The sequence below is a fragment of the Mytilus galloprovincialis genome, chromosome 10 (assembly GCF_965363235.1).
Source record: "Mytilus galloprovincialis chromosome 10, xbMytGall1.hap1.1, whole genome shotgun sequence".
Lineage (NCBI taxonomy): Eukaryota > Metazoa > Mollusca > Bivalvia > Mytilida > Mytilidae > Mytilus > Mytilus galloprovincialis.
Genome location: NC_134847.1, coordinates 66,414,416 through 66,427,345, shown reverse-complemented (window position 1 = coordinate 66,427,345; position 12,930 = coordinate 66,414,416). Strand labels below are relative to the sequence as shown.

At 32.8% G+C, this 12,930-nt stretch overlaps 1 protein-coding gene across 1 annotated transcript in view; it reads left to right on the top strand.

The window, feature by feature from the left end:
- The first annotated feature begins 225 nt into the window (after positions 1-225).
- Positions 226-12,930, top strand: part of LOC143048158 (interferon-induced helicase C domain-containing protein 1-like) — a 28,777-nt gene continuing 16,072 nt past the window's right edge. Inside the window, exons 1-4 of the mRNA XM_076221660.1 lie at positions 226-330; positions 1,483-1,819; positions 2,161-2,307; positions 12,492-12,625. Coding sequence (XP_076077775.1) covers positions 1,489-1,819; positions 2,161-2,307; positions 12,492-12,625 — 612 coding nt within the window. The 5' untranslated portion in view covers positions 226-330; positions 1,483-1,488. The remainder of the gene's footprint in view (positions 331-1,482; positions 1,820-2,160; positions 2,308-12,491; positions 12,626-12,930) is intronic.

Below are 12,930 nucleotides of genomic sequence, written 5' to 3'. Positions count from 1 at the left end.
CTACACCACAATTAAACTGATTGAAAGATTATGTCTTTTACTTATTTATGGTTGCTTTTAACTAATACTTTGATGATAGAAAAGCCGGTATTGGTATCAACAACATACTCATACATACAGATAATCGACTACAACGTATGACTTTAGATTCAGTGTTCCGAGGAAACCCTTTCACCTATTTATACAATTACAAATAAAAGGTATTTGGATTTCCCAATGTCTAAAAATACAATGGTCAAAGGTGGAAATTTGTCGATTGCAGACATATTTAAAAGGTGAAAATATCGTAAAATTTGAGAATATGTGATCACCATTGCACTTCCGAAAACTGTAAGTTTTTAATTGTACATTCAAGTATCAATATTTACAGCTTATAATATTAAAAAACGAAAAAAAAAAGAAATTAGGATCATTCATTACTATGGAAAGTACCCGTAACAAGTCAGGAACATGAAAATTGTTTTCTATTTGTTTTATTAGTTGATAAAGTCTTGCGTTTGATTTTCGTCAGATTTTATGGATCTCTCCCTCTATTTTTAATTATCCATGGGGTTTAGTTTTTTGTTATACATTGTAAAGGGGAAAAGCCTCGCAAATTTTCATAACTTAGTGTAATGTAAGATCAGGTTCTTACATTTGACTGAGATATCTAAGACAAATAGAGGTTATACAGTACATACATATTTACATTTCCCTGTTGGCTAACAGCCACGAACATTTTGAAAATAAATAACTGACAGATAAACCCGAATAAACATGAACTCTCAAAATAAATCAGTATTTACCTGTCAATATCATAATGCAAATATGATTGTCAATGTGTAAATAATCAATGTTATGTCTGTTAAATAATTTAAAAATGAACAACGACAAAAACATTGCAAAAAATAACAGAACTTGTGTACTACAGTCAGATTTAGTAACAAAGGACCAATTCGGAAACGAGTTTGCACGATGAAGTACTAAACGAAACTAATTTGCGAGTACTGAAATTATATTAATGTATGATCAAAACAATTTGACAAAAAAAAAAATTGACATTGAACTATAGTCATGAATTATATGGGTTTCGATCTTTTAAAATTTTTTTTTCTTGATTTTTTTCTGTTTGTATTTTTTTTAATTTTTTTTTTTTATATCTTAAACGACTTTTAACGGAAAATCCAGTTATTTTTTTTTAATAAGTATGAGTATGTCACTGGACAAAAGAGAAACACAATATCTTCATCGACGTTATTCTTTATCAAAATATCATATAGTTACTATAACAATATAATCAAAAGAAAACGAAACAAAACAGGACTACAGTACTTCATATCTGATTTCAGCAATATTATGGATGAATAGCATACGCCATATACCAAAGGCAATCCGGTAAATTATAGTTGTTTGTTTCCATATTTTTTAGTCACTGATAGTTAGTTGTCTCATTGGTAATCATTATTTACTTTTGTATATTTTTTGTACAATTTTTGTTTAAAGTGCATTATGAAGAAACAAGATGATCCCAAAGATCTGCATGCAAAGCTGAAAGGAGAATTGTGTGAACATATTAACCATGATATAGAAAAATCTGAATTTGATAAAGTGAAAAACAGAGTCAAACACCGCATGACACCAAAAGACTTCAAGGATGCAGTAGACATGCACTGTCTTCTGGATATTCTGGAGAAGAAAAATATTTTGAAAGTCGGGAAATACGACAGCCTTATACAGATATTTGAAGAATGCGATGTTAGAATCGTTGAAAACGTAATACAACCAGCCGCAGAAAACATAAAAAGGATACTTGATATGAAACATACCATACACAAAAACGGTAAGCTTAAAAATTACAAAAAAAGTTTCACATTTATCAATTTATTCCTATAAATATCAATGTTATGTCTGTTAAATAATTTAAGATTATCCAGTCCCTCTGTTTCAGGTTGAAGGTAAATCCTGAAAAGCGCCTCGGACGCATGCAGATAATAATGTGTTGTCGTAATTTTTAAACAAAAATCAACATGTATATTTCAAGTCAAAGTGATAATTTAATTTAAAAAGTTCTGAGTAAAAATTCACGATATGTATTTGAATGATAATTTACTCACATATACTTTATAAATGATAATTACACAATATATAGGTCATCATATTTTGAATATTTTTAATTTGCAGATGAAGAAGATAGTTCAAATTCTGTTTCATCAGACAAAAGTTCAGAAAAAATAGCGGAAGATGACAATGACATGGCCATAAACCCTACGGAGGTAAATAAAACAGAATCGATTATCCAAAGCGACTCGATGGATGCATTCGAACATTGTAAGTGGTTTATATATATATAAAAAGAAAGTTCAGCATCATATGTAAGCATTTTATAATTTCTAGCGAAGAAAAGTCCCAAATGTGTTTGTCTTTTTATATTGTTTTTGAATATTGCTTTAAAACATTTTTTTTGATAGAAAGTAAATTTTGAGACTACTTTTCTTTCTACAAGTATTGTGATGAGATATATTCTACCAGTGGTGTTAACCAGATGTGGATTCTCAAAAATTCGAAAGATCTACAGCTTAATCTTCGATCACAATCTTTGCAATTGTGCAGCAACATAAAGACTTTTGATTTTTCTACGCTATACACTACTATTCCCCATGCGCAGTTGAAAGATCGACTTCACCATCTCATAAAACAGAGCTTTTTCTATAAACATGGTGTTACGGCCAGACATCGCCTTTAAATTGTAGCCAACAAAAGACACAAATCAATAATAAAATTTAACAATATTTATTATACAAAAGTTTACAAGAAGTATTACACAAATATTACTGTCAACTTAACTGTCAAAATATGAGTCCAATCTTTTATCTTTGTCTGTATCCAGTTATCTTTCGGAATCCAATCTGAATATTACGGTCACAATCCAGTATGATGTTGTTTGTAGAAAAAAGTGTCAATCCAAATGCTATGAATATTAATGTCTATCGATGTCTAAGTCCAAGTCCAAGAGTAAGTCCTAGAGTGAGTTTAACTTTAGTGTCTGTATATATATATATTTTTCATGGAAGATTCTAGAACAGTCTATAATGGAACATCCTAGAAAGTTACAACAGAAGTTTCTAGTAAAATGTAGAAGTTTATATAATGCATCTTTTATTAGGATCATTCTGGAAAGTTCCAATCATTCTGTAATTGTTCCAGAGATTTCTAAACTGCACAATTCTAAAATTATTCTGTAAACAACTATCAGGCCACACAATGCAAATCAGGCCAACATAAATAAATACAATAATTACAATATCATAACACCTCCCCCTAAAAAGAAGTTTTAGTGTAACAAAAACTTATCATGAATAAAATGAACAAAAATACATAGTATATACAAAGTGTTTTAATAAGCTCTAGATAAAGCATCTGCTATTACATTATCTTTACCCTTAATATGTTTTACAATTACATCATATTCCCGTAACAATAAACTCCACCTAGTCAACCTCTGATTCTTGTTTCTCATTTTATGTATGAAGGTGAGAGGATTATGATCAGTACAAACAAGAATAGGATGTACAGTGGGATTCAAATATACATCAAAATGTTGAAGTGCTGACAACATTGCAAAACACTCTTTTTCAATAGTTGAATAATTTTTCTGATGTTTATCTAATTTCTTGGAAAAATATGATATAGGTTTCTCAACATTATCATCTGTCTCTTGGTATAAAACAGCTCCAATTCCTACATCGCTTGCATCAACGGCAAGTTTAAATTTTTTTTTCAAAGTCTGGAGTAATCAGAACTGGACTATTACTTAAAAGTGATTTGCTATTTTCAAAAGCGTTTTGACAATTTTCACTCCAGATAAATTTAGAATTTTTTCGTAAAAGATGAGTCAGTGGTTGAACCATAGTAGCAAAATTTGAACAAAATTTTCTGTAAAATCCAATCATGCCTTAATATCTCATAAGTTGTTTTCTATTTGTAGGAGGAGGAAATTTGGAAATGGCTTCCACTTTAGCCATAATAGGTTTCACTTAACCTTGGCCAACTGTATGCCCTAAATAATCAACAGTAGCCTGACAAAATTCACTTTTACCAAGATTAACAGTCAAATTTGATTGTGACAATCTATCAAAAGTATCATACAAATGTGTTAAATGCTGTTCCCAGCTATCACTACATACAATTAGATCATCAATATAAGCATAACAACAGTTTAAATCTTTTATAACATTATTGGTCATTCTTTGAAATGTAGCTGGCACACTTTTCATGCCAAACGGCATTACAGTATATTGAAATAAACCATCTGGTGTAACAAAAGCTGATATTTCACGAGCTCTCTGTGTCAATGGAACTTGCCAATAACCTTTCAACAAATCAAATTTGCTCACAAATTTTGCTTGGCCAATGTTGTCAATACAATCGTCTATCCTTGGAATCGGATAGGAATCAGATTTTGAGACTGAATTTACTTTTCTGAAATCAGTCACGAAACGAAAGGTTTTATCTGGTTTTGGCACAAGGAGACAAGGAGAGCTCCATTCACTGTTACTCGGCTCAATAATATCATTGTCAAGCATATATTTAATTTCTTTTCTCATAGCTTCAAGTTTGAGTGGATTAAGCCGGTAAGAATGTTGCTTAATGGGAGAAGCATCTCCTACATCAACATCATGACAAACAGCAGTGGTTTTGTTTGGCACATCTGGAAAAAGATTTTTAAAAGAAAATACCAAAGTTTTTATTTCTTCTCTACGATCAAAAGACAGATGTGCAAGTTTTGAGTCTAAATTTGACAAAATTTCTGAATTTTTCAATCTAACTGTCTCCTCCAAAGTTTAAGAACTAAAAGGTGGTTCAATTACATCTGGTTTGTCATGATTGTTCTCAAATTTAACCATGCCTAAAGTGGCAACTGGTTTACTCTCACATTCATTAGTACGCTCAAAATATGGTTTTAACATATTAATATGACACACTCTGTTTTGTTTGCGCCGACCGGAAGTTTTTACAATATAATTCAAATCATTGAATTTACTCTCTATTGTATAAGGACCACACTATTTAGCCTGTAAAGGATGTCCAGGGACTGGCAAAAATACAAGTACCTTATCACCAGGCTCAAAAACTCTATCCCTGGCATCTTTATCATACCATATTTTCATCTTGTTCTGTACATTTTTTAAGTTTTTCTGAGCAATTTGACAAGCAGTATACAATTTTTCTTTAAATCTAGATACATAGTCTAAAAGATTCAAGTCAGTATATTCAGTAAGCCACTTTTCCTCAATCAATTTTAACTGTCCCCTTTCAGTATGGCCAAATACCAACTCAAAGGGACTAAAACCAAGGGATTCTTGAACAGCCTCTCGCACCGCAAAAAGTAGAAAGTGAACTCCATCATCCCAGTCTCTGTAAAATTGAAGACAAAAAGTTCTAATCATGTTCTTCAATGTTTGATGAAAACGTTCTAAGGCACCTTGAGATTCTGGATGGTACGCACTTGGTCTATACTGAGCAATCCCTAACTGGTACACGACTTGCTGAAATAAACCTGACATGAAATTTGATCCCTGGTCGGACTGTATAGACTTAGGAAGTCCTACTAACGTGAAGAATTTGATAAGAGCTTTGACAATAGTAGGTGTCTTGATATTTCTTAGCGGAATAGCCTCAGGAAAGCGAGTGGATGTACACATAATTGTCAATAAATACGCATTTCCAGTTTTGGTCTTTGGTAAAGGTCCAACGCAGTCAATTAGAACTCTGCTGAAAGGTTCGTCAAAGGCTGGAATAGGCAGAAGTGGTGCTGTTGGTATTTTCTGATTAGGCTTACCAACAACCTGGCATATATGACATGATTTGCAGTATTCTGCAACATCATTTCTAAGTCTTGGCCAGTAGAAATGCTGCAAGATCTTAAGGCAAGTCTTCCTTATACCTAAGTGTCCAGCCAAGGGGGTGTCATGGGCAAGACCAATAATTTCTTGCCTATAAACTTTAGGCACCACCACTTGGTATACCACTCTCCATTCCTCCTCTGGAGTAGCATCAGGATGCCTCCATTTCCTCATTAAAATACCGTCCTGATGGAAATAGCATTCAGCCACTTTGTCTGCTTCCTCCTGTGGTTGAGCCCTCTTGCAGAGCTGAAGAACCTCAGGGTCGTTATTTTGTTCTTCCAAAAAGTTCTTTCTGTTTAATGAATGACTGTTTACGTCTGGCCATGGCATAATTACATTCTTGTTAACATAAGTTGGTCTTATTATGGCCTTTTCTGAGCTACCAGGACCTTCAATGTCTGCTAGGAAAGTGTCAGAAAGGTCCATGTAATCAAACTGGTTTTCTTGTAAATCCTCATCTTGTTGTTTTCTAGCCATCGCCCTAGTTACAACACAAGCTGGATACAATTCAGCATCATCTTCAGGTAATTTAACATCCACAACCGGTTTACTGGTAACAATTGGTTCAGCAACCACTTTGTTCCTAGCTAGATCATTTCCTAGCAATAACGTAACACCCTCAACAGGGAGATTAAGACGAACACCCACAATAACTGGTCCAGTGATCAAATCTGACTTCAGATAAATACGATGGAGAGGAACATCTATACAACCTAACTCTACACCTTGTAACAAAACGGAGGCACCAACAGAAGTCTTCTCGGACAAAGGCAACACACCTTCTAACAATAAAGACTGAGAAGCTCCAGTGTCCCGTAAAATCTTAATAGGCTGAAGAGTGGTATCATCAACAATAGAAATAAACCTATCAGACATAAAGGGCTTATATTCCTCCATGTAATCACAAAAACTGGACTTAAAAGCCTGACTCGCAGGACATTCCAACGTACTGGAAATATAAGGTGTCGTACAAGCACTGGACTTCGGCTTATTATCTGGTTCATTCTTTTTCTGGAGTCTAAAACAATCAGCCATCAGGTGACCAATTTTCTTACAATAAGCACAAATCAGTGACTTCTTCTCAAAAGTATCAAATTTTGGACTAGACATATTATAATTGGACTGACTCTTATTCTGTGCAACAGGCTTACTATCAGTACGCTCAGTACTTTGATTTTTGTAATTTCCACTTGAAGTATTAACATTTTGACCCTTGAAACTTCTTTTATGTGAAAGGGTATAATTATCTGAAATTACAGCTGCATCATGTATTGTCCCAACAGTTTTGTCGTCTAAATGTGTTTTTAAGTCTAAATGAACACATTGTTTGAACTCTTCTAATAACATCAATTGTCTTAGGTTATCAAAATTGTTATCTGTTTTCTTTGAAGTGAGCCATTTATCAAATAGATCCTCTTTTTCCCGAGCAAATTCCACATAGGTTTGCGAATCAAACTTTTTATAAGATCTAAATTTCTGTCTATATGCTTCTGGTACTAGCTCATAAGCTTTCAAAACTTCTTGTTTCACCGTGTCATAATCGGAACTTTTTTCTGATGGAAGTGCGGAGTATATTTCAGCGGCTTTACCCTCAAAAACACTTTGTAGCATTGTAGTCCAATACGACTTTGGCCAATTCAAATTACGAGCAATTTTCTCAAACTGTGGAAAATATTTATCGACTGTTTTTTCACAAAATCTGGGAACCAAACGTATATTTTTTGCTGCATCAAAATAATCTGATTTTGACTGGACTTTAGTGTTGCTTTCTTCTTTGACCATTTCAATTTTCAGTTTTTCCATCTCTAGCCTTTCTCTCATTTCAAGTTCTTTTAATTTAAATTCATCTTCTTTTTCTTTCTTTTCCATTTCTAACTTTCCTTCATTTCCAGTTCTGCTTGTTTTAATTTAAATTCATGTTCTAATTCAAGCTGTTTTAATTTAAAGGCATCTACATTTTCGACCTTAAGTTCAAGAGCCTCTTCACCTAAATTTTCTGCGTCAACTAATTTGTCTATAACCAAATTTTTTATAATTTGTTTTCTCATAGATACTTTAAAATTTAATTTCAGATGTTTAGCAAGCAACACTAATTCCTCTTTCTTTAAATTATCAAACCCCTCCAGGTCTGGCGTTTTCAAAAAATTACCAGCATCAAATGCCATTTTGTAGAATTTTGTTGGCTAGTTATAAAAAAAATTACTAAACAAATTTTGAATAATATATTTTCGGTCTCCGGGACGAGCCCCCAATTTCTGTTACGGCCAGAAATCGCCTTTAAATTGTAGCCAACAAAAGACACAAATCAATAATAAAATTTACCAATATTTATTATACAAAAGTTTACAAGAAGTATTACACAAATATTACTGTCAACTTAACTGTCAAAATATGAGTCCAATCTTTTATCTTTGTCTGTATCCAGTTATCTTTCGGAATCCAATCTGAATATTACGGTCACAATCCAGTATGATGTTGTTTGTAGAAAAAAGTGTCAATCCAAATGCTATGAATATTAATGTCTATCGATGTCTAAGTCCAAGTTCAAGAGTAAGTCCTAGAGTGAGTTTAACTTTAGTGTCTGTATATATATATATATTTGTCATGGAAGATTCTAGAACAGTCTATAATGGAACATCCTAGAAAGTTACAACAGAAGTTTCTAGTAAAATGTAGAAGTTTATATAATGCATCTTTTATTAGGATCATTCTGGAAAGTTCCAATCATTCTGTAATTGTTCCAGAGATTTCTAAACTGCACAATTCTAAAATTATTCTGTAAACAACTATCAGGCCACACAATGCAAATCAGGCCAACATAAATAAATACAATAATTACAATATCATAACAATGGTAATCGTAGATACAAATTTCTTGTTTTGGGTTACAATAATTCATATTTTGTGAATCTTCCAGAAAATATACTGAAGATGATATTATCAAAATGCTGGACTTTTTGATCGACAATATATTTGTTGAGTTTGGAGGATTTATATTTCAACAGACGGTCGGTATTCCAATGGGTACTAATTGTGCACCCCTGCTGGCCGATTTGTTTTTGTACTCGTATGAAGTAGAATTCATTCAGAACCTTCTAAAAGACAAAAAGAAAAAAGCACCTTGCGAAATTCTTTGATTTTAATTTCCGATATAATGATGATGTTGTATCATTGAATACCCCATATTTCAGCCAAAACATACATCTCATATATCCCAGCGAACTTGAAATTGAGGATACTACTGATACTAGAAGGACTGCTTCATACCTTGATCTTTTCCTTAATATTGACGCAGACGGATGACTTCACACGAAAATCTATGATAAACGGGACGATTTCAACTTCCCAATTATCAATTTCCCATTTCTCAGCAGTACCCTCTGCCCCTTCGTATGGTGTTTACATATCACAATTGATACGTTATTCTCGTGCTTGTTCACACTATACGGACTTCATATACAGAAGTGTGCTCCTTACACAGAAACTGCTTCAACAAAGTTATAAGAAGGACAGATTAAAATTGACACTCCGTAAATTTTATGGACACCATCACTAATTAGTTGATCCATACGATGTGTCTTTGACCAAACTAGCTAAGGACATTTTTACCACATGGTAGATTCTGGTTTGTCATTACGTCGTATAATCTCTTTTTATTACCGAACGTGACTTATTCCCGATTGTGACTGTTTTGCTGAGTGTGAATTCGCATTACTATAAGACGTGTTACGGTACTTATCTATCTCAAATTGTATTTAGTTTGATGTTATATTTGTAATTCTCATCGGATTTTGTCAAATTTGTTGACGTCTTTTCTATTATATTCATGTGTTATGGTAAAGAAAATTAATCACCGCCTTCATTTATAAGATTTGATTTTGTTCAACATAATCTGAACGATGTTTTACGTTTGAAGTTAGATTCAAAACAAACCGGACATATATATAATATAGTTAATTGCTATTAAAAAGTATTGCAATGTGCATTGTGTTTAAATTTAATATCAGTATTTAGTTCTATTATAATCTTAAATCAACCTTACTTCTATCTTATTTGAGATATAGTTTTTCAAATGTAACGTCATTGTTGTGCTGTTTCAGAAATTTAAATGTGACGTAATTTTTGTGCCTTTTCACCACTTCGTATGTGACGTCATTTTTATAATTTTTTACGTTGAGGCCTAAGTCGGGTGTGTCTTTTTTCTGTATTTTTTTGTCTTTGTATTATGCATTCGGGTTTTGTTATCTGTAATTAGTTAAGACTTCAGTGTTATCAGTTTTATCATGTAAATCTTTAATATTCATTTGATAACATTTACTGTTTGCAATAGCATAAATTGTTCCAAATAATAAGGATGTTCTTATCCAAAGCAGAAAACCCTAGCCGTATTTGGCACAACCATTTTCAACTTTTGATCCTCAGTGCTGTACAATTTTGTTCTTTCTTTGACTTTCGAACTTTTATATATAAGCGTCACTGGTAAGTCTTTTGTGGACGAGGCGCTTTTTTGGCGTATTGTATTTTAAATCTGATGCCTTTTGTTATCTATTATTCATGTGTTTCTTTGCCTTATACAATCTCCTTTTATTTGTATTGTAGTCCTGTAATATTATGTTGTCATTTTAATGTTATATTTAACATTGCCATTAAAGTGCATGCCACAAAACCAGGTTCAACCCACCATTTATTCCTTTACAAATGTCCTGTACCAAGTCAGGAATATGGCCATTGTTATATTATAGTGTGTTTCCGTTGTGTCGTTTGTTTTCTCATATTTGTGAGTGTGATTTCACTTTACTTTAAGACGTGTCACGGTACTTATCTATCCCAAATTCATGTATTTGGTTTTGATGTTATATTTGATATTCTCATAGGATTTTGTCTAATGATTAGTCCGTTTCTGTGTGTGTGGTACATTTTAATGTTGTGTCGTTGTTCTCCTCTTATATTGAATGCGTTTCCCTCAGTTTTAGTTTGTTACCCCGATTTTGTTTTTTGTCCATGGATTTATGAGTTTTGAACAGCGGTATACTACTGTTGCTTTTATGTATAATCATTTTATAAAATTTACTGTGTAGCAAAAGTATAAATTATTTTAAATAATAGGGATGCTCTGGTACCTAACAGAAAACCCTGGCACTTTTTGGCAAACCTTTTTTGAACTTTTGGTCCTCCATGCTGTTCAACTTTGTACTTGTTTCGGCTTTCAAACTTTTGTATCTGGGCGTATTAGCAAGTCTTGTGTGGACAAAATGCACTTCTGGCGTATTAAAAAAATTTAAACTTGTTGCCTTTCGGTAGCTATTATTCGTGTGTTTCTTTGTCAATTGTGTTCTTCTATTTATTTATATTGTAGTCCTGTAATGTTGTGTTGTCATTTTAAGGTTATATTCCACATGGCCATAAAAGAGGGAGGTTTGGCATGACACAAAACCAGGTTCAACCCACCATTTTTGTCTTTCAAAATGTCCTGTACTAAGTCAGGAAAATAGCCATTGTTATATCATAGTTCGTTTCTGTGTGTGTAACATTTTTACGTTGTGTTTCCCTTGTGTCGTTTGTTTTCTCTTATATTTTAGTGTGAATTCACATTACTATAAGACGTGTCATGGTACTTTTCTATCCCTGGTTCATGTGTTTGGTTTTGATGTTGTGTTTGTTGTTCTCATCGGATTTTGTCTAGTGCTTAGACCGTTTCTGTGTGTGTTGCCTCTCCTCTTGTATTTAATGCGTTCCCTTGATTTTGGTTTGTTGTCCCGATTTTGTTTTTTTGTCCATAGATTTACGAGTTTTGAACAGCGGTATACTACTGTTGCCTTTATTTGATATGTGAACACATTTTTATACGACCACAAAAATTAAAAACAAATTGGTCGTATATTTTTATCACGTTGTCGTCGTTGACGTCGTCCGAAGACAAATGGTTTCCGGATAATAACTTTAGTATATGTAAATAGAAATCAATAAAAGTTTATAACAAAGTTTATTATAACTACTAAAGAAAGGTCGGGATCGATTTTGGGGGTTATAGTCCCAACAGTTTAGGAACAAGGGGCCCAAAAGGGGTCAAAATAAGAATGTTTCTATTTTCCAGACAATAACTTGTTTGTTAGTGTATTGATCTTTCTTTTTTTTAATTAAAATTTTTCATTTTTCCATTGATATATAGTTGTTATTTGTATATTAAAGGAAAAAATACTGATATGACAGGAGATAAGCTCCAAATATGATTTGTAAATTAATATACAGCAAGAAATCCTCAAATCAATTGCAAAGTATTGCGCAATTGCAAGACATCTTCAATTTCACAGTATTGTGCAATAGCACAATATTACACCAAAGCAAGAAATCTTTTATTGCACAGTATTGTGCAATAGCAAGAGATCTTCTATAGAAAATAAATAGAAACCCATTTTAAAATTTTAAGATCTTTCACCACATTCATTTTGTGTCAGAAACCTATGTTATGTCAAAAATTTAATCACGTCAATCCAAATTCAGACAGTATCAAGCTTGAATACTGTGTCCAAACTGGCACCAACTGTTCGGGGTTCTACCGCTGCCGTCGTATCATTTTACGAAAGATTTTATTTTTTTATGATTTAGGTGAATCGACATCCACCAAACAGGTTCCGTCTTGTAAAAGTGATTCAAAAACACCCAACGAAATAAATAGTGTTGGGGCGATTTTGCGATTTTTAGGAGTTGAGAAATACATAAAGGAATTTGAAGATCAGGAGGTTTGTAAAAATTTTTAATTTTATTTATTTATAAGTTCTTTGTTGGCTTTCATCCGTGTTAAGCCCATCTGTGTTTGAAACTGAATTCATACATATTTGGAAATAGTCTAGTGTCAAGTAAGATATACGTGCAAAAATAAAATATGTTTAAACTAATTTACTTTTCTTAAATAACCTGTTGAATGGTTTGGTTCTAATGTTCTTCGGAGATGTACTACTTTAAAATGATACATTCCTTGTCCACTATCTGCTTACTTCTGCATTCTTTGCATTTTTGCGCATCTTTGAGGTTACAACTGAAACAG